The sequence below is a fragment of the Anopheles funestus genome, chromosome 3RL (assembly GCF_943734845.2).
Source record: "Anopheles funestus chromosome 3RL, idAnoFuneDA-416_04, whole genome shotgun sequence".
Taxonomy (NCBI): Eukaryota; Metazoa; Arthropoda; class Insecta; order Diptera; family Culicidae; genus Anopheles; species Anopheles funestus.
In genome coordinates, this window is record NC_064599.1 from 13,576,640 (window position 1) to 13,595,906 (window position 19,267).

Consider the following 19,267-nt stretch of genomic DNA (forward strand, 5'->3'; position numbering starts at 1 on the left):
TGTGTGTTTGTTTGTTTGGTGTGTAGTGGGGGCCTTTTGGCCTTAGGTATGGATGAAAAAAGGGATTTTTTTTTCTTGTTTCTTGGAATGGAAATGTGTACATTAAAGTTAAGGCAGATTATTTTTACATTTTCACGATACACACGATAAAAAAGGGGGTTGGTGTTGGGGGGTGGTTTTTCTTTTCAGAAGGGGGTGCAAAACTGGTAGGCTGTTTATCGGTTTATCAATCTTATTTTCCGGTGCTGTAACCGGCCATTACAGTAACGGCGATATTTTGAGGATTTACATAGAACTCCTCTCACAAAAGAAATACACAAACCATGTAATTAAAAATTGAAAGTTCGTTGATAGTTGGTAGAACATTGTTTAAGCGTTTTACACATTAGAAAATATTTTCATTTTTCTGCACTTTGCAGTTGCACGAATTAATTAGCAATTAATTATGAAAGTTGTTGAAATGTTTGTTTTTTTTTTGGTTTTGTTTGTTTATAGCAATGGGCTTGATATGAGCTTTAAGAGATGTAAACGAGATTGTGAGCATTACGGTTATTTGTTGGTTTATGTTAAACGCCGCTTGGGTTGCTGTTATTTTTGATTTAGAATAGATAAGATCACATCAAAGTAGATCGCGCAGTAAAGCCTTGGGTGTGAATGGTTCATACCCCACCCCGGCTTAACCATAGTTTAAATCATACAACTTGCGGGCCGAATGATCATTTTGGGCCGAAGTGTATCAAGAAAACTGCGGCCGCTGTGGCATCGTGTCGTGGAAAGAAAGATTTTCGGTGGCTGATGAGGGGGGTGGGTTTCGTCGCTTTCGTCGCATCGAAAGCATGTTGCTGTCGGTGACGGTGACTTAAAACTAAACACTTATGGACGGTTTCGGGATCGATCGAAACGTGTGTCGTTGCTCTGCAGATTCTGTGCAGCGACACTTGCATGCCAATGGTTTGCAGGTTAACGCAACGAACTGCGGAAGTATTAAATTTTCTAAACCATACAGAGCAACGATCTACTGTTCGAAGATGATTCGTTCCATTCGTCCAGAATGGTACGCCAATTGCGAATGGAACGATACATCCACAATCGACCCGGGGATATTGAAACGAGGAATTTACTAAGGGGGGGAATTAAACAGGAAAACTACCAAGGATGTGGACGCTGGATGTTAAGGAAGGGGTACATCGAAACTTAGAACAATGAAGGGAAGCTTTACGTTGAAATACGGGCCAAACGAAAGCATCACAAATTTTTGGGGTGGGGAAAACACGAATACGACAGTTATTAGCATTAATAGTAGTAAGGAAGAAAAATCAAACGAGCGCTTACCGAATACTTCTAGTTATTGATCCAGAATGATGTATTCTTATAAATTCATTGCTAGTTGTTGCTATGTGAAAGTATGATTGTTTCTCGTTTACAAAAAACGTGTCGGGTACCCAAATATTCTTTATGAACTCAGATCCAACTGATAACGTTTCAACACCCGGCCTTTTTCTGTAAGCTAAACGGGGATCAGTCCAAAATTGTCGGAAGTAAAAATCCAATGTGAAATCCTGCGTTGTGGCGCGTGTAGCCATTGTAGCGAACGATGAACGTTTTTTTGGTATTGGCGCACAATGGGTTTTTTTTGTTGGAACGAAATAGCACAGAATGGCGCGAATGGGGTGTGTGTGTGTTAATTTTTTGTTGCGTGGATGGTTTACAGAATTTGGATCGAGTGGTCGAGATTGAAGGTTTTTCGGCAACGAAAATGTTGATTTCGTTCATTTGAATATGGTACAATTTTTTTTGTTTTGCGTCGAGTACCGTTTCGTGAATGTGTTTGTGATGAAAGATGTTGATGGTGTTGAAGAATTTGTATTTTTGCACGTTTGAAGAAGGCATCACGGGCATCCGATTTTGATCAGTTTGTCAATTGAAAGCGAAAGTTTGTTTTTGGTTCATTTTGTTTTTGAGTATCATGAAGAGCAATTGATTGGTTGGATTCGTTCGATCAAGCGTTTCGATGGCGTTTGTTAAAAATTTGCGGAAATCGTACGCAATAACCGCGTCACAGTTTCCACGCAACAGGGCGATTTGGTTTGTTTTGTTTGATGCAGGATGTTTAGGATTCGTTACAGTTTTAGTATTTTTTGTTTGTTTTTTTTTGCAGCGGATTATGGAGAGCAGAGAAAGAGAAAGAGAAATGGGAAGAAAAAGAGAAAAAAGAGAACACGTTATATTTTTGTTCAGCGTTCACCATCCAACACAACAATGCGTGGATGCGCGAAGAGCATGTGAGATAAGAGGAACGTGGGAAACGGGATTTCGGGAAACGGAGTTTATAGGGATGAAGGGGATGGTACAGAGAGGGGGGTGGTCTAATATTTGAAGCTATCATTTTGTTGGAAAAGTTTTTAGTATTTTTTTCTCTTCTTGTTTTGTTTTCAAACCATTTTAAAGCCATTATATTTTTCTAATTTTTGTTTTTTTCGCTAGTTTGTTTTGCATACTTTGTGGTAAATTGAAAGTGACAAACGAAAGCATTTCTCTAAATGTTCGCATAATCGATAAGCTCTAAACTATGGAGTGGGGGATAGTATTTTTTTTGCCACAGTTTGTTCAAGTACGAGCGGGTGAGCCGGTTTGTTTTAGTGGAAGTAATATGTAGTATTTTTTTTAATATCTTGAACCATAACTGTATGATAACTTTGAAACATAATCAAACACCAATGCACAGGCTACTAACACAGGCGTATTACAAAGGGATTAGTATAATGCACACACGTGAGCTCATTGGCACTCATTGTGAGAAACTCAAGAAAACATACACTGAATCGTATGAGGTGGTATGTAGGTAGTTTATACACATCTAAAACAAAATTTTCTCCGTGTGAAACTAATGCAATCGTGAAGACACATCAATAGGGTGATCCATATCAACGAAATGATAACGATAAAACTATCGAAAGAAACTCCAATCACATTTGCATGGTTGTATTAGGGTTTTTGGTGTGTATTAGGATTGACAAGCGTGTTTGTAATATGTTTGGAAAGCGTGAGATGGAATGAAATAGTTTCGAATGTACAATTATGACTATCTGGTGGATGATAGGATGGATGCATGATAGCATTACCCGCCAGAGGTAATTGCGGCAGGCATAAGTGTTTTGTTTTGCTGCTTTTGGTACGATAAACGGCCAGTATTTGTTTTTTTGTTGTTGTTGGTGTGATGTGTGTTTACAATTAATACATATATCTAACTTAAACTATTACCCCTTCAGAGAATTGTGGACTGATAAAGGTATGCGTTATAGACATGTTGACAATACGATCATCATAAATACGATTAAAAGATATGAACATGAGAGAAAGAAGTATCTTATAGTAAATGCACTATTACGTGAAGCATAAATATTATACGGCAATGCAAAATAAAACAACGACGATTTTGTTGATTGTTTTGGTTAGATGATGAAGCAAATATTAACCGAAGGTAGATGAATAAGTTGATGCAAAATAATGAACAAAAAATAAATTTATGATGTGCGCGAACAGGGATGTATTTTGGAGCCTGTGGGAGGAAAAAAAAGGTTAGTGAGCACGCAGAGATAGAGATAGAATCCAGTAATACGTTGGATGTTTGCTATCACTCGAACCCTCGGGCACGTCGGGAAGGAATAAAACGGAACGACGTTTTTAAAATTAAATAAAACACAAACTTACACGCACACCGTTAACCGGATACGCTATAAGTAAGGTACCGTCAACAGGTAAAACACAAAACAAAAGCACACACAACGGGGAATGCTAAAGAAAGGATCTAGAGCGTAAAGTAAAACAAAATAAAAGGAAAGGTAACCAAAAGAAGAGTAACAAACGGACGAAACAGGTCCGGTTATCACGTGGTAAATAAACAGAAAACGAAAGAGTAAAAACAAAGTATTTGCCGCTGGTTTTGAGTAGATAAAAGCGCGAAAATTTGACTAAAAACGATTGAATCGATCAGTAAGGAAGGATGGCAGTTTATTCGATAAATGGTCGAAAGAAAAAAAAACTCGATTACTCGGCTGCTCAAAGTTGAAGTACTGTACTTTTTGCGAGCGTCATCATTTGCCAGTATTTTGTGTTGTTTAATCAATCGAAGCTATGTTTGGTTTGGTTAATTTCTTCGATGCCGGAGGGGGGTTGAGGGGGGGCATATATATGCACACATACACAAAACAGGAAGATAAAACAAAAACCAAAAAAAAAAAACAAATCACGTTACACGTTTTTTTGGGGGGTGGATAGAGAGAAAGAGAGAGAGAGAGGCTATTCACACACGGCTACTAGTTTACGGTTTGGCGGTAAAAACGAGTTTCGAAGCTCGGATAGAAAAGCGATATCATAAATCAAGACAAAAACGCACACACACACACGCACACGAAAACGCATTCTGCCATTTTGGGGCCGTTAGCGTGCCTCGGTCTTTTGTGAGGTGCTGCACGGCGAATGGCGTTACCCGCTGCGGTACGCGTTACGAGCCCAGTAACGTTCAGTTGTTTTGTAACGTTTACGTGATCACCGATCGCCAAAAACCTTTCTTGGGCAGTTTTGCGGCGTACTTTCGGATAAATGTATGTTGTTTTGTGTTTTTTTTTGTTTCTTCTTCGTTAACTCATTGTCGGTTAAATACATCCAGAAATCATCAGAAAATGCCAACCACTTGTTGAAATGAGAGATGAACAGCATAACAATTAATATACAATGGGGAAACGAAAATTAAAAAAAGGTAATGAATGATCCTTTGCTTACAACACTAGCAGTTCCCTTCCTTTGTGAGAATGATTAAATAAAGTAAATTACACAAACATTAACATTTCTTATTAGCTTATCCCAGCGCTGGTCAAGCTGGTATTATGTTTGTTTTGAATTTGTAACATACACTACAACATTAAGATCAAGGTAAAATAGGATATTTTTCGAAATGGATTTTTTTATCATCTTATCTTTGAAAGTTTCATTAAGTTTTTTGTAATTTTTTTTTTGGTCGCGGATCGCGTTTATTGTTTCTTGCGCAAGGATGAACATTATCTTTTCTAATCATCTTTTGTATAAAGCACACATTCGTTAGTATTGTTATTGTGCATACTTTGTTTAAGGATGCATTTAAACGTAACAAGTATTTCTAGATACATTCAATGCATCGAGATCGCTATTTTGGTCACACAAAGAATTTTAATTCAATCAGTAATTAATTCAAAAAGATTAAAGTTTTGTAATAAAATGCAACAATACATAATGGTTCATATTTATCAAGATGACGATTACACTTTTTTTTAAACAATTTATAAGATTTAAAAGCAAATCTATTTTTAAAATCTTATTCGTAAGCTGTCTGTTTTGTTAATATTTTTGCAATTTCATAATAATGTTAGTATATGTTTTAAAATGAAATAGACACAGAACACCTTATATTGCGAAGAATGGGTCAATATCGTTGATATATAGATAGGTAATTGAATTAAGTTCCAGTAAAACAGTCACGTCCTGGGGTGACAGTATGTTTGCAATTACTGGAACCGAGCTGAACATAGAGAATGTGTCGGGTAATTTGTTTTAGCATTTTATTTGGAGTTAAGAAAGCTGTTCGTAATGATAATGCAAATGCTGCTATTGTTCACTTATTGTTGTTTACCGCAGCTAGTTACAATGTAATGTAAGGTTTGTAACAGGGAACAAATTATTTGAGTATATAAGGACGATTGCAAATTAAATTGTTTGTTCGTTAAAAACACCTTTTTGTCTATAGTGGTCACACTAATGTTTAAGCGGAATTTGAATTTGAACAGTAAACACTAAGCACTTGAAGAATTTACTAGTAACATGTCAATCTATGCCCTTTCATTTGAAATGTTTCAAATGGTTAATCGTTTAAGTTAACAGCAATAAACTCAGCAGCAATCAAACTGCTCGAACCAAAAGAAAATGCTAGACAAAACATCCTCTAAAAAGTACAGAACTAGTTACTAACATAGAAAATGTAAAACAATAAGTAACGAACCTCATACGAGTGCCGTATCGAGTGAAACATGAAGATACAGACTGTAAGTAGCAAACCCGCTAAGGCTAAATCAAATCGTTTGAACCGGGAATGGGTAAAAGATACAGAATTGAGCAATAAACATGAGGAATAAACATGAACACAAAAATATCCTCGATAAATTCTGTTCCGTCACGCCAGAAGAAGGTAAAAAATCCCCAGAAACAAAACAAAAAACGAACACTTAACAACCTTAGGGAAGACAACGAAGGAAAATCATCACACAAACGGTCAAACGGCGGCGCTCAGTTTTGTTTTATTGATAGCAAAACGATACGAACCGATTGGAAACAATAGCAAAACCATAAGCAATGTGCACGGAAACATGAGTATCGTGAGCCCAAGGTTGTTGCTGTGGCCGGGCTCGGAATTCGTAAAACGGAGTGGATGGAGTGGAATGATGATGTTTGATAGATAGTCAGATGTATAGAAATAGATAGAAAGGTTAAAATGGAGCTGCAAAAGGATTACATATATGCCTGGCAGTTTCGAAATGAGCGTTTGGTTGGGTATGGGTGGATGAGTGAAAATAAAGTCAAATGAAAACCAAAAAACGAAACGAATGTAATGGCGTAAGGGGGGGTTATCTGGGCAGCGTGTAGTAAGGCTGGATCGTTATATATATGTATACATATATGGCGTTTTACGATTACGAAACATGCATGCACACAACCGGCGTATTCAGGGTTGTGAGACGCAAAACAAGGAAAACCACAAAACCAAAAGAAACGAACCGAACGGGAGGCGAAACGGCAGAGATCAAGGTTGAGCCGGGTTGATGGCGGGTTGTTTTTTGAAAGGACTACCCCATGGTGTCCTTCCATTGTCCATGGTTGATCAACCGCGGCGGAAGGGAGTGGGGGGCGGTGTTTGTTGATAGGTTGAGGAAGGATAGAGGGGGCAAGGTGTACAAGACAGAAGAAGGTGTGGAGCCACGAAAGGTTAAACCATCAGCGTTCAGGCCAACACTCGCGGGGCGGGTGAACAGATTGAATGACACGCAGCGCGTACTGACGGACAAAGCAAGATTGTCCTGTCAGTTTGAAACCATTTTCGAAACGTTTCCATTTTTCGATGCTAACCATATCTGGGGGTTAGTGTATGTATGTGTGTGTGGGGGCGGTAATTGTATGTTTTGTGTGTGTATGTGGCTGTGTATGTATTGCTGCCGTTGTGTTTGCTGTTTTGTATGAGCTGGGCAAAATTATTCGCCAAACGATGCTAGGACCGTCTTCCGTGGGGTTCCTTGCAAATTGATTCAGTATCTGTTTCTGTGGGAAGGAAAAGCTTGATGGTTTTTGCTGTCTATTTCCGGCGTATGTTTTTTTTGGTTAGCAAAAAAACTGCTTTTGAGAGAGGGAGCAAAAGAGAGACAGAGAGATACAGAGAGAGAGATAGAGAGAGAGAGAGAGAGAAAAAATTGATAGATATTGCGTGGAGAAAACAGAGAGTCATAAAGAGTAAAAGGTGTGATTGTTGGAGGGTTTTTTTTTGGTGGGAAAAACGAAACGAAAAATAAGTCAAAAATTCATACAAAACGTAGCTGCACACGCACACAAACACACACACACATACACACATACATAGTGACGAACTATATAATAGTTATATATGTATAGAGAGAACGGATATGGGGTACCCCGTACCACAGTTGTAATATGAGTCGTCGTATACAAGCTGGTTCATGTCATATAGAAAGCGTACATCGCCTTTTAAACATACAACCGAAAAGTAAAACCATTTCCGGGAGAGGAAAGCGAAAGCTCACAAGCAGCTTTGACAGCTAATTAATATGGCTACAGGTTTCTCAAGCTTTTGAACGTTAAAATGTAATAAGAGAGATGTATTCGTATACTTTCCGGACCATTTCTGTATGGTGCTCGGACATTGTTTCACACCGAATGTAAAAGGAAGTGATGTTTCGCTAGTTTTGCTATCTGTTTTTATAATGTTTCTAATGAGCAAAAGGTACAGCCAAGTTCGAGAAAACGATAATCCAACAGCAAACGTTAGATAGAAAAGAAGCTTTGAGATGTTGAGAAACACAAATTAGCAAAGTATAGGGACACGAAAGGACGTGTTGATTAGTTATATGTGAAGTAGATAGCAATGGCACATATCATTCACCATTATCATAAACCAGCGAATTTTATAATGGCATCATAAAGCCCCAATTCGTGCCAGATGGGAAGGGTCAGTGAAAAGTGAAATGTAACCGGGCTAGGTATTGTTTGCGGTCGATTGAACAGTTTCGTCGTTGAACTTTGATTTGTTCTGCTCGTGATATACGTATATCAAGCAAATGATAAAATAAATACACACTTAGATGCATGTTGTATCTTCTTAAACATTATGACTATGCACACATACAACAGACAGCAAAATAGTAAGAAAAAGAGATAAAAAGACAGCGAGAGAAGAAGAACAGAACGGAACGCGCCGGTGCACGCTAGTGTGGCACCGGATATTCGAAAACATCGAACAATGGGCGCACTCCACAGCCACACTGACAAGGTGCGAGATGCGTTCGCTTTCATCGTTTCCACTTTGCCAGTGTGGAATGGAAGTTGCGAAGCAGTCGTTTTGCTTGTTACAGAGATTCTAAGAAATATCAGGCTTCAATTTATTTTGTAATGAACTCATTTTTGCTTAACATTTGCACTGATATGCTAGATTGATGTTATTTTTTTTAACGTTACGTTACAATAGAATTAAATCAATTAATTTTAGACAACTTTGATAGGTGTTATTGGGCAGTTTTGGAGTTTTATTTTTTTTAAAATATTTTTGTTGTTGATTTTGGAGAGGGGATCGCTTAGAAGGTAAATAAAATGAAGAGCATTGTTCTATGTACCATTAGCACTTCCGACACTGAACTGATACTCAGCACATACATGGTAACACCAACCTCCACTGGGGGACCTGGAACAGAGTTTGCAATTCGAGATGAATTTGATTGATTGTTTTGTGTGTTTTTGCGATGGGTTTAAAATACGTTTCGATACGGACACCGGATGGGCCTGTTCGACCTATATAGGGGATAACGGGGTGCGGACGGACATCAACGGCCCAGGACCAAAGTGCAGACGAACTCGGGTGAAGCTGGTGCGCCAGAGGTGGATGAGTTAAAACTTTTACGACATTACGACCGAACACCCAAAGGCGACGCATGTAAACGGGAAACCAGCGGGTATATGTGTGTATGCGTGAGACAGAAAGAGAGGCGATGAAAATCAGACAGAGAGAGAGCGAGAGAATGAGAGATTTATAGGGAAGCAGGATAATGAGTCAAATATAACAATGAGAAAGCATTAACAATTCCCAGATAGGCCCCGGAAGGTCCAATCGCGCCAAGAGTAGCAATGTTTATTTTTGGGAAATTATTACACCACTTATATCGTTTCACATCTTGCAGAAAGATGTATTAACGTTGAGTACGAGGAAGTGAAAGAAAGGACCGTTTGGTTGGGTAAAAACCCGGGGGCAAAAGTAGATATGAATAAATATGAGCTGCGTCTCCATCGCAGCTAGTCTCTAGCGGGAGGGTTCTTCAACTTCGACGAACATAATCGCTGGATGAATATGGGATGATAATGTAAAGGCCTCTCATTGATGAATAATCCATTTGCTTAAGAACTTAAAGTGTAGGCAAAAGTTGAGCTCATCGAATATGGTATGTTAGTAACGGTTTCGGTAAGGAAGAAGCAGCAAAGAATTAGACAATAGTGTAACAGAAGAGACAAAAAGAAAGATAACTTAGATAACATTGGGGGTTTTTTGGTTCGTTTACTTTCATCGCTGAAATTAATCTGGGGGTAATTAGAGAAGGATTCAGAACTGGACAATTTAATGTGTTATTTTTAATTCTTGACATTATTTGATACGTTTTATAGTTTTATTAGTTTAAATAATCGATGCGGAATGAAAAATGTGTGTTAGTGAGCATTAAGTAAAATATTAAATTCCTGAAACCAACGAATAAGAGTGAACAGTTCCGAAATGCGGTTATAAATTAAAATACTTTATAAACTTTATGAAGAGACTTAGACACACTCTTTCTTCCTCAAGAAATTCAATGTGTACAATTTTAGAATTATGGTTATTATGTTAAATGTTACTCAGATATGATTCAGTTCAGAAAAGCACTTATAAAGTGACAGGAAAAAAAGAAAAATTGTAGAAACACCTGAAATCTGCAACGTGAATAATATTTGCCGCTTTGTTAGAAACACAATCAGAGTTAGTAATTGGATGCTATTACTCGACATGCAATTGTTTTAATTTCACACATTTTTTTTTCATGATGTTTTCTGGAACCACTGGATTCTTGTGGCATTTCGAATAAGTTGCGTTGCGTACTGGTTGTTCCTTTGTTGTAAAGACGATAGCGCATTTTCGTGTGCGAGTGAGTGTGCGTGCGTTGCGAAAACGAAAACAATTGTTCGCTGTCATCGAGTGTAGCAGAAAATATCGGCTATCACTAATATGAAGGCAATAGAACTCGGTAGAAAAAGATGCAGATCAGTTTGCTAGTTGATATAGTTTGGTAAATATTCGATAGATTCAACAAACCCGAACCAAGAATTCGATCCGGTTGGCTCTTTGCAATAACTGAAGATATTGAGCTTTCCAAAACAACTATTGTAGTTAAGGTAAATGATACTGTTAAATTAGAATTATAGATGATATATGCCTTTCAACTCAAAAAAAAGCTTCAAATTCTTAATTCTGAAAGCATCATACATCAATATATTGTTGAAAATCTGTCCGTTTCTTAAGAAACCGAATGCCGAACGGAACCATCTGTCCGATTTACCAGCAAGCTTTACCAATGGTTCACCGCAGGATTGAGCTTTAAGCCATCTAGGAGGTGAAAATATCACTTTGTCAAAAGTTCCATTGTTTCGAAAAGGCCACAAGTTGAGCCATGTGTAATGCTTGAACACACAATGCAGCGAGGCACACGGTATGAAGCCGGCCACTGGCTGGTAGAGACCAGAATCAAAACGATGATGTCTTTCGCTTGGTTCCCGGTGCTTCAGACGAATGAACCGAGCAGACCGAGGGATCAGATTTGAATTTGAAATGCATTGCATTTCGATGCAGTGCTTTTGCAACTGCATCCGAGCGTATCTTCAGCCATTTTGGGTAGGATTTTCCCGAAAAGGCTTAACACTTCCGTCAGCACCGTTTTTTTAGATGAGTTTTAAAGCGAGTTTTCCGAGCAGATAAATACGTTGTCGGAATGGAGTTGGGCGCGTGTGTGTGTTTTCCTTGTTTGCGTAGCTGTGTCGGGTTATGATGGGTGAACTTGTGGTCGTATGGATGTATTTAGAAAGGTAGTGTAATGGGTGAAAAGTTTGAATACACTTTCCCCTTGGCCAGGGGGGCGGGCGAAATGATCATTCTGTTTGCGTCGGAGTTTCAGTTGAAAGTGTTGAAAGAGAAACGATTAACACTGCTTTGTTGAGTTGTACACGAGTTGTGAGTTTGAAACAGTTAGCTAATTATAGACTTTTAGAAAGGGGGCAAGAAGGTGCTCTAAAGCTAATAATTTACTTATGTAGAATAACTATTATTAGTATCTAATTATAAAAAGAATGTAAGCACACTTTGTTTTAGATCACATTCAAGTACACTCATTCCAATCCATCCTTCGAAAAGCAGCGATAATCATTTCGAACAATAATATAAAAGATCGCATTTTTGGAGTTGAAGTTTGAAGTCACAAAAAGCATAGAAATATGAAGTGGATTGTTATTCAACTGTAAGCTGTTAGTGTGTGAGAAGTGTGCTGTTTACTTAATAAAACCAAAATGTGTGTGTGTGTGTTTTTTTTTTTGCTGAAAACTGTGCAAGAGTGAAAGTGTGATCACTAAAACAAATAATGCGCAAATGGTATATTCGTATTCGTATGTATGAGTGTATAGTGGGTATAAATGTTGAACGAAGGGGGGAACACATTAATCGGTGCGACTTTGAATATTTTCGTGTACAAGACGCAGTTTAAGAGGAAGATAGTGTATAAGTGTGAGTGTGTGTGGAAATATTCTAGCAAGAAATAGACAAAAGGCAAACGTGTGCTTCAGCTAACGAACGAGACAAATACATCGAAAATTTCGCTACGTACGATCGCTACAACATTGAGCGCAGTTAGGTTTTGCCAAATGATTACCATTTGCAATTATCGCATTATGCGTGATAAAGAGCTAAAACTGTACGAAACATGTTTCGCTTTGCTTCGTACACGATCATTGACGCTATGTCAACGTTACACTAATTTGTACCCGGTTTTATGGATATCAGAACAAGCGGCAAGGAAAGGGAACGTAAGTGAAAAAAATAAATGGAAAATTAATTATTAAAAACATGTGAAGATCAAACTTGGAAACGTTCTCGCTGTGGGTAATTTTTGGAAATATATGATCGAAAAGGGATTACAATGCTACCTGGGGGTGATTAAAAGTGAGAAGATTTTTTAACGTAAGTGAACATTTCGCACGTGTCCTTGCGACAGGTACAATTGTGAGCGGCGATTGAAAGAATAGTACCATTTTAAAATATAAAAAAACGCAGTGAAATTATATTAATCAATACCCTAAAATGTTTTAATTATTACTCAAGTGAGCAATAGGTAAAGAAAAATATTACTAAAACAGATGCAAATATTTTTATGTCACAATAAAGAAAAAAACATTCAGTTTTAAGATCACAACCTGGAACAAGGGTTATGGTGAAACGCAAAAATAAAACGTAGACACGATAAAAAAAAATAATGACAGAGAAATAAAATCACTTGCAAAATAGTTTAATAACTACATTAATAGCTCGTTCTGCGATAGTGTTTTAATGCCGTTTTCGTGGCAGCTAGATAGGATAGTACGGTACGAATTACTTTTCATCTTAGACTAACAACAGTGGCACACTAAACGTACATCGGTGTAAATAAATCATTGAAACCCCACCATTTTTGGCGAGTGGTTCGGGCGGGTGTTAGGGGTGTTTGTTTTTTTTGGGGGAAGAAAGGAAACATTAGGTAAAATAGGAAAGTATGAGCTCTTTGCAGAGAAAAGGTACTTAGTCATATGAATTGTACCATTTTAACTTCAGACAGCGAACTGATAGACAGCACATACATGGTGACTCCCACTTCAACCGGCGGTCCTGAAACACGGATAGTTGTGGTAAGAAAAACATAATGCATCTGATTAAAAAACGATTCAAATCGAGCAAAACACACTCGTAATGGCTATGCTGTAAGTAAGTAATAAAAGCTGGGGGTAAACAAACTGGGATCAGAATGCACGTAAAACCTGCATACGGTCACGATCACGATCACAACAACAAAATAGTTTCAGGCAAAGTATGTGTACATTCGTGAAGTGTTTGAAGTATGTTCGAAAAAGAAAAACAAAAAACTACTACTCATTAAAGGTTTTATGTTTTTAAATTTCCCTTATGCCGAAACGACGCCATTTCCGGTTTGTGGCATTTGGTTTTTGGGCCATGGGTTTCGAGCAAATACGAGCAAAAAAACGAAAAACACATTTGCGCAAACACGAATTTCTTTTACCGACTAAACGCAGTGGAAAATGCAACCACTTCAACTGGACGAAGAAATTGAGCTAAAACAGAAAAGTTAACGAAAACTTAAATCATCGCATCGAACGGCGTGTTTTTGTTGTTGTTGTGTTGTTGGGAAAATAGGGATGCATGAATCAAAGAAATCAAAACAACGAATGCACACAGACAGACGTAGCTGCAGTAGGGATTACATTCGGTCCCGGTGAAGTTTTGTTTTTCTTCTGTTTTTTTTTGTTTTGGTACGTATTGAATGTATTACACTATTTTTCTGTACCGTTTGGTAGGCGTTTTAGAAACAGTCGAAGTAGCGCAGAATTGGAAGAATCGGGAAAGCACTCACACCGCAATATTAAAAGGAATAAAGAAAAAAAGGAACAAAAGTAAAGTTTGAAAACGGCAAAACGGAAAAACAAAAACATATTGACATAAAACGGTAACAACGCTGCTTGTGTACGAGAGCAGGTTACATGGGAAGATAGGTGAATGATCTACATTCACGAGGGTTTTTTTGTTTGTTTAGTTTTCTCCTTATCATGACGAAACATTTCCACCAACAGCTATGCCATTGTATCTCGTTCGAGGAGATGAGGTAAGATAATGTTCGCTTAAGATGTGTAGAAGTATGTTAGAAGAATCATTCCGTACTTGTACAACAGTTCTAAAGAAAACAAAACAAAAACATTGGGTCAACAAAAAACTACTATCACAATAGGCAGACGAGAGAAACAAAAATAATAACACACTTTAATTTTTGGAGCTTTTTGTTGTTGTTGTTGCAACACATACACAGTTGAGGAACAATGAAAGCTGTCGAACATTGTACAGCAAACGGTCACTCCGGGGTCCGTTGATAATACGCGGGTTTTGTACACTGTGTGCCTGAAATGGAGGCGCCCGGTACTTTGTTAAGAAATTGTTTTCGGCGTGGGGAAATATTTTTTAGTTTTTGTAGTATTGAGATGAAGGTGACACATATCGCAAGAAACACGAATGAACGTTGGGATAGAGAGCAAAAACAACCAACAAAGTTAATTCGAAGCCGATATCAAAGGTGGAAGGCTGCTAAAACCCCATATGGCGTGTTACAAACGTTGGATGCGGAGCAAAACAAAATGAAACGTGTCGTGTAAGTTACATATGGGGACAAAAGAGAAATTTACCTCGGTCGCGTACACAGATAGGTAGGTGGAAAACACATCTCGTGTGAAAACGCTTTATCGATTGCACATGTTCGTCAGAAAAGGTAGGATTTTTTTTGCGCGTTTTACTGCTCAACCACAGAGGTGGCACACCTTTATTTTGTACGTTAGGGGGAAATATTGTTTACCATCCAGTGACCAATTTCGGCTACTGCAGCAAATACAGTCGTAACGGTGTGACCGTCAATATGTTACTGTTGCAGTGTAGTAGCGCTCGCTTTTTTTCCGCTGTTTACAAACATCGCCAAAGCAGCCGCGATTGAGTCGCGTGTTCGAAACAATAGCTGGCGGGAAAGGGAAAATGCGAAAAATCTTCCGATACGCAACACACGGTTGACAGCATCATGGCTTGCTAGTTCCATCTTTTGCTGCTAAGGTTGAACTGGGCGCTAGTTGTTTAATGAACGGAAATAGCCGGATAGACACGAGAAAGAACGAAGAACGTATTTAACTCTTGTTCCCTGTATATAAAGTATCACACCGAGAAGGAAGAAAACAGGAACAGGAAACAAAAGCGAAATGTTCAATTTCATAAGCACGGGCAGGTGGGAGAAAAAGGTTTGTGAATCGTACCCGGAAGGTACTGATTCCAGCAACAGTACAAACCGCCAAAAACTCATGAACGGAAAGTAGTTGGAAGAGGAGTAAGAGAAACAACCATATGGGTATAAAGATATGATGGAGTTGAAGGTGCTCCACTTCCGGAACACCCCCCGTTCTTTTCCGGAACTCAATCCATGGGAGAGAACAGAAAAATTAATTAAAACAAACAGGTTAGCACACAAACACACTCACACAGGGAGAAACAAGATTGAAACGTGTACTGTACCCGCTTCAGTTCCAGCCTCGAGGGTATATGGTTTTGTTTGCTAAATAGGTAAGCTGAAGCTTTTTTTTTCTCCATTTTTACCTTGTTTAGGATTTTTCTCGAATGCGGGAGAAACTTTGTGTTGCAAAAAAAAAAAAAAAATTAAACAGTAGCACGAATAGGGCAGATAAACTGGCCAACAAGCGGGTTACAAGAGAGGCTGTGCAGGTTTGAGATACGGTTGTTTCTACCTTGTCACGCCCAGAAAGCTTTGAGTTCACGGCATTAGGCCACCGGGCCACCGGGCGAACGAAAAGAGCCGATGGATGCAGCCGTGTGCTTGTAGCAGGGAAAACAAAATTTGGAACAAGAGTATTTGTTGTTGTTGTTTTTTGGGTCCTGTTTCTGTCCCGGTGCCAGTGGATGACTTTTTAGCTTGTAGCAATCGTGATCAGTGCTCCAGTCCCGCAAACCGGGCAGAATGGAGTTCTCCCTGTTGACCACTATATGGTTTCGTGTTCGCCTTTCGATGGCGGCCATATTGTGTTGCAGGCGTTGTTTATAATCTCACCAAAGGTGTGAGTTGTGCGCTGTGTGTTGCTTTTTGATATCAGTTTACAAAACGCTAGTTTTCGTAATAACAACAACAACAAAAATGGCCAACAGAACGACATGGTGCAAATGGGAAACACGATAGCGTATCCGGGAATGGACTGGAGCCGTGTATGTTGCTCTCGGTACGGTTTATCCGATGTTTTTTTGCGAAGAAGGCTCGTTTTATTTGCTGTTGTATCTTTTCGGCTTCTCATGTAAAGTTTCCCCACACGCAGTGGGTGTATGGTGAACATGAATGAACTCGTTTCATTCGTGTAATCGCTAAGGTGACGCCCTATCGACAAAGTGTTCATTGATGGATGAATTTTTTGAAAAGGGGGTGAAAATTTTGCTCGAATCACCCTAAAATGAGAGTGTGTGCGTGGCTCGCTGTATCGCGATAGAGTTCGGCGTGTGTCGAATGAATGTTCAAAAAGGTCGTAGTAGGCTAAAAACCTGTCTTTCTGTTTTCGCTCGGTCGCTGTACATTTTCATACGGGAATAGTTAGTGAATTGTGAATTGCGTCAGTTCGTGGACTGTTTATTCGATTGTGGAATAGTGTTTGCCAAGTTGTTCCAGTTCTAGTTCTAAAAGGATATTCCTGTGACGGCACTGGTAAGTTGTTCCGCCAGCGTGATAACCTGTTGGAGCAGACTTCGGCTGAATACGACGATGCAGAGGCAGGACAAGCTGTTTCAAGACATTTAAAAAGCGCCGCGTGGGGACATATGGCCACAGTTAACAGTTAACCTCATATCTAGAGGTTTTTGTGTACACAAATTCAGGAAGCAGGAAGGATTCAAGTGCCGTAGTGTGAAATACTCCGTCAACAGAGAAAAACGCGTGTTTTCTTACAACTGCACCCACGCGTCCCTTTGGCATACTGCTTCAAAGGTAGGCTACCCTGTACAATCAATGCCATGGCGCCTAACGCAATCGGTTGAACGTTCTACATCCTCTTCCTCTTGCAGCTGACTTTCATAGTTCTTCTTGGTCGCCCTCGGATAGAGCGTATGAATTGACGGCCACATCTTTTTCGCATCATTTGAAAGGAACAAATTATTGGACATGCTCGTGATTATGCAGTTCTATGATGCACCTGCCAATGGAAGTGAAAGACAAGCCAACCTTAGTATTGGTTGTTTTTGCTGCTGATCGGTTCTAAATCGGTTTGTATCGCAGCTAACGATTCTCGAAGAAGTGTCAGTGTCCTAATCTGTCTTATTTTCATTGCTCAACAAACAGGATAGTGGAAACCGCTCTTGTTGACACTTTACATAGGCGCTGGATTGGATTTTTCTTCGCTCTGCTCACAGTGCGTGACCTTGGTTTGTTGTGGCAATCTATCATTCAATTAACAGTCCCTTCAGGTAAATATTGTACATTGTTATGGACGTTTGTTGTATTGTTTTACGTATGTATATCTAATGAAGCATACTTTTTCAGCAAAACAAGTTCGGTCCTCGGTACACATCTGATTTCCATAAGAAATACGCCTGAAATTCGAAGGAGACAATGTTCTATCTGCAGCTAGCACCTCTACAAACAGTGACCGATAAAGTTTGTCGTTGATCCTCCGTCCAGGATAACATACTCCGCCAAAGGTGAAGGTCGGTCGAATCATACACTAACTCGAGTAAGTAATATGTTATACTTTTAGCAAATTATAGAAAAATTAATTGATAATCTTGTTTTTTCTTGTTTGACAGGAGCGATTCCTGACTCGATACGAGAATATTATTGGTTCCAGTAATACAAGGTTCCAACCTTGTTTTTCGCCGTTTGTTATACGTAAGTATGCCTAAATAAAACGTTTGTTAATACTTAACTGACATACGTATTTTTATCTCTTCCATATCGGTCTTAGATTCCATTTGCAGATACAAAATGGAGTGAAAGATGCAAAAAAAAACGCGTGTTAATGCGGTCAAAATGAAATCGAGATCGCACCCGAACCCAAGTCAAGGACACGATGTTAGTTTCTTTCGAAACACGCTTGCAATTTCATGGAAGATTTTTGACTGTATCTATTTCTTTGATACACGATGTGAATCTATTGGAAACTTATACTCGTACGGAGGGAAATGTCCTCGTTTATGTATTGTTTATGCTGCACCGATCGAAGCTAACAGCGTGGTTATGAAAAGGGTTGCAAATAGTGAGCGGAATCATGTGTACCAGGATTTCAAACCACTGCTTAAGATGGTGCAGTGTACGAGCATTGAAAATTGTACGCTCTCTAGATGGAAGCTGGATTTCTTTGGGTATGGTCATTCTAAACTGTCTAAACTATGTAGAAAATGGGAATAGAAAAAATGGGTTGAAGGATAATTTATAGATTCACCGGGAATAAAATAAAAAATTGTATTATTTTTGTTAAAACAAAAAATGTTTTCATTGCACCGTTGGAAATCAACGGTGCGGAAAGAACGATTGAAAATGAACATTACAGCGTTAAAATGAACCTTACGAAAACGCGCTCATGAAATAATGAATCTCACGCACACACTCTCAAAAAACGGCTTCACAAGATCTGCTGTGAAGCTTTTGTGAAGCCGCTTGTGAAGCCGTGAATTTTACTCGAAATTCACTCTCAGGCGAGCAGTTTGTCGATAGGGCGTGCAGTAATGGAGGGCAACTTTTCTTCTACTGAAGCTTGAGTTACATTTTTGGACAATTTATCCTATTTGTAAAGGTATGATTTCCCGAAAAATTCCCACTTGTTACCTAACAAGAATAACACAAATGAATAAGGTTTAAGCTCAATTTTTGTAGAAGCTTCATAACTAAGAATAATCTTCCAGTTTCAGAGTTTTGGAGAAATACCTATTACAAACATTTCCCAATATGAAGATTTCCTATATGAGACAGATCACAATCCTCTATCAAAAGCAGAACAAAACGTGGACAAACATTGGTGGACAGACTGGGGAATCCTACGACAAATACAACAACCGTTCGCTGGTAACGATGAAGCTCCGGAAGACATTTAGAACTTGCGACGCGGACGA

General features: G+C 38.8%; 1 protein-coding gene and 1 long non-coding RNA gene across 14 annotated transcripts in view; one reads left to right on the forward strand and one right to left on the reverse strand.

The window, feature by feature from the left end:
- LOC125769835 (gamma-aminobutyric acid receptor subunit beta) overlaps nt 1-19,267 on the reverse strand; it is a 75,594-nt gene that overhangs the window by 39,441 nt on the left and 16,886 nt on the right. For 10 of the 12 annotated variants that reach the window (XM_049438738.1, XM_049438731.1, XM_049438735.1 and 7 more), the window contains exons 4-5: nt 13,167-13,234; nt 1,333-1,559 (exon numbers count right to left, since the gene is read on the reverse strand). In XM_049438738.1, the coding sequence (XP_049294695.1) occupies nt 1,333-1,559; nt 13,167-13,234 (295 nt within the window). Of the gene's footprint in view, nt 1-1,332; nt 1,560-8,924; nt 8,993-13,166; nt 13,235-19,267 lie in introns of all 12 variants that reach the window. The other 2 variants (XM_049438729.1, XM_049438730.1) reach the window with 1 other exon arrangement.
- LOC125769839 (uncharacterized) lies at nt 16,551-18,869 on the forward strand. Of its 2 annotated transcripts, XR_007419111.1 has the most exons (4): nt 16,551-17,425; nt 17,502-17,626; nt 17,703-17,892; nt 17,966-18,869. It is a non-coding gene; the product is annotated as an uncharacterized LOC125769839 (long non-coding RNA). The 2 variants fall into 2 exon arrangements; XR_007419110.1 differs by having other exon boundaries at nt 16,551-17,626.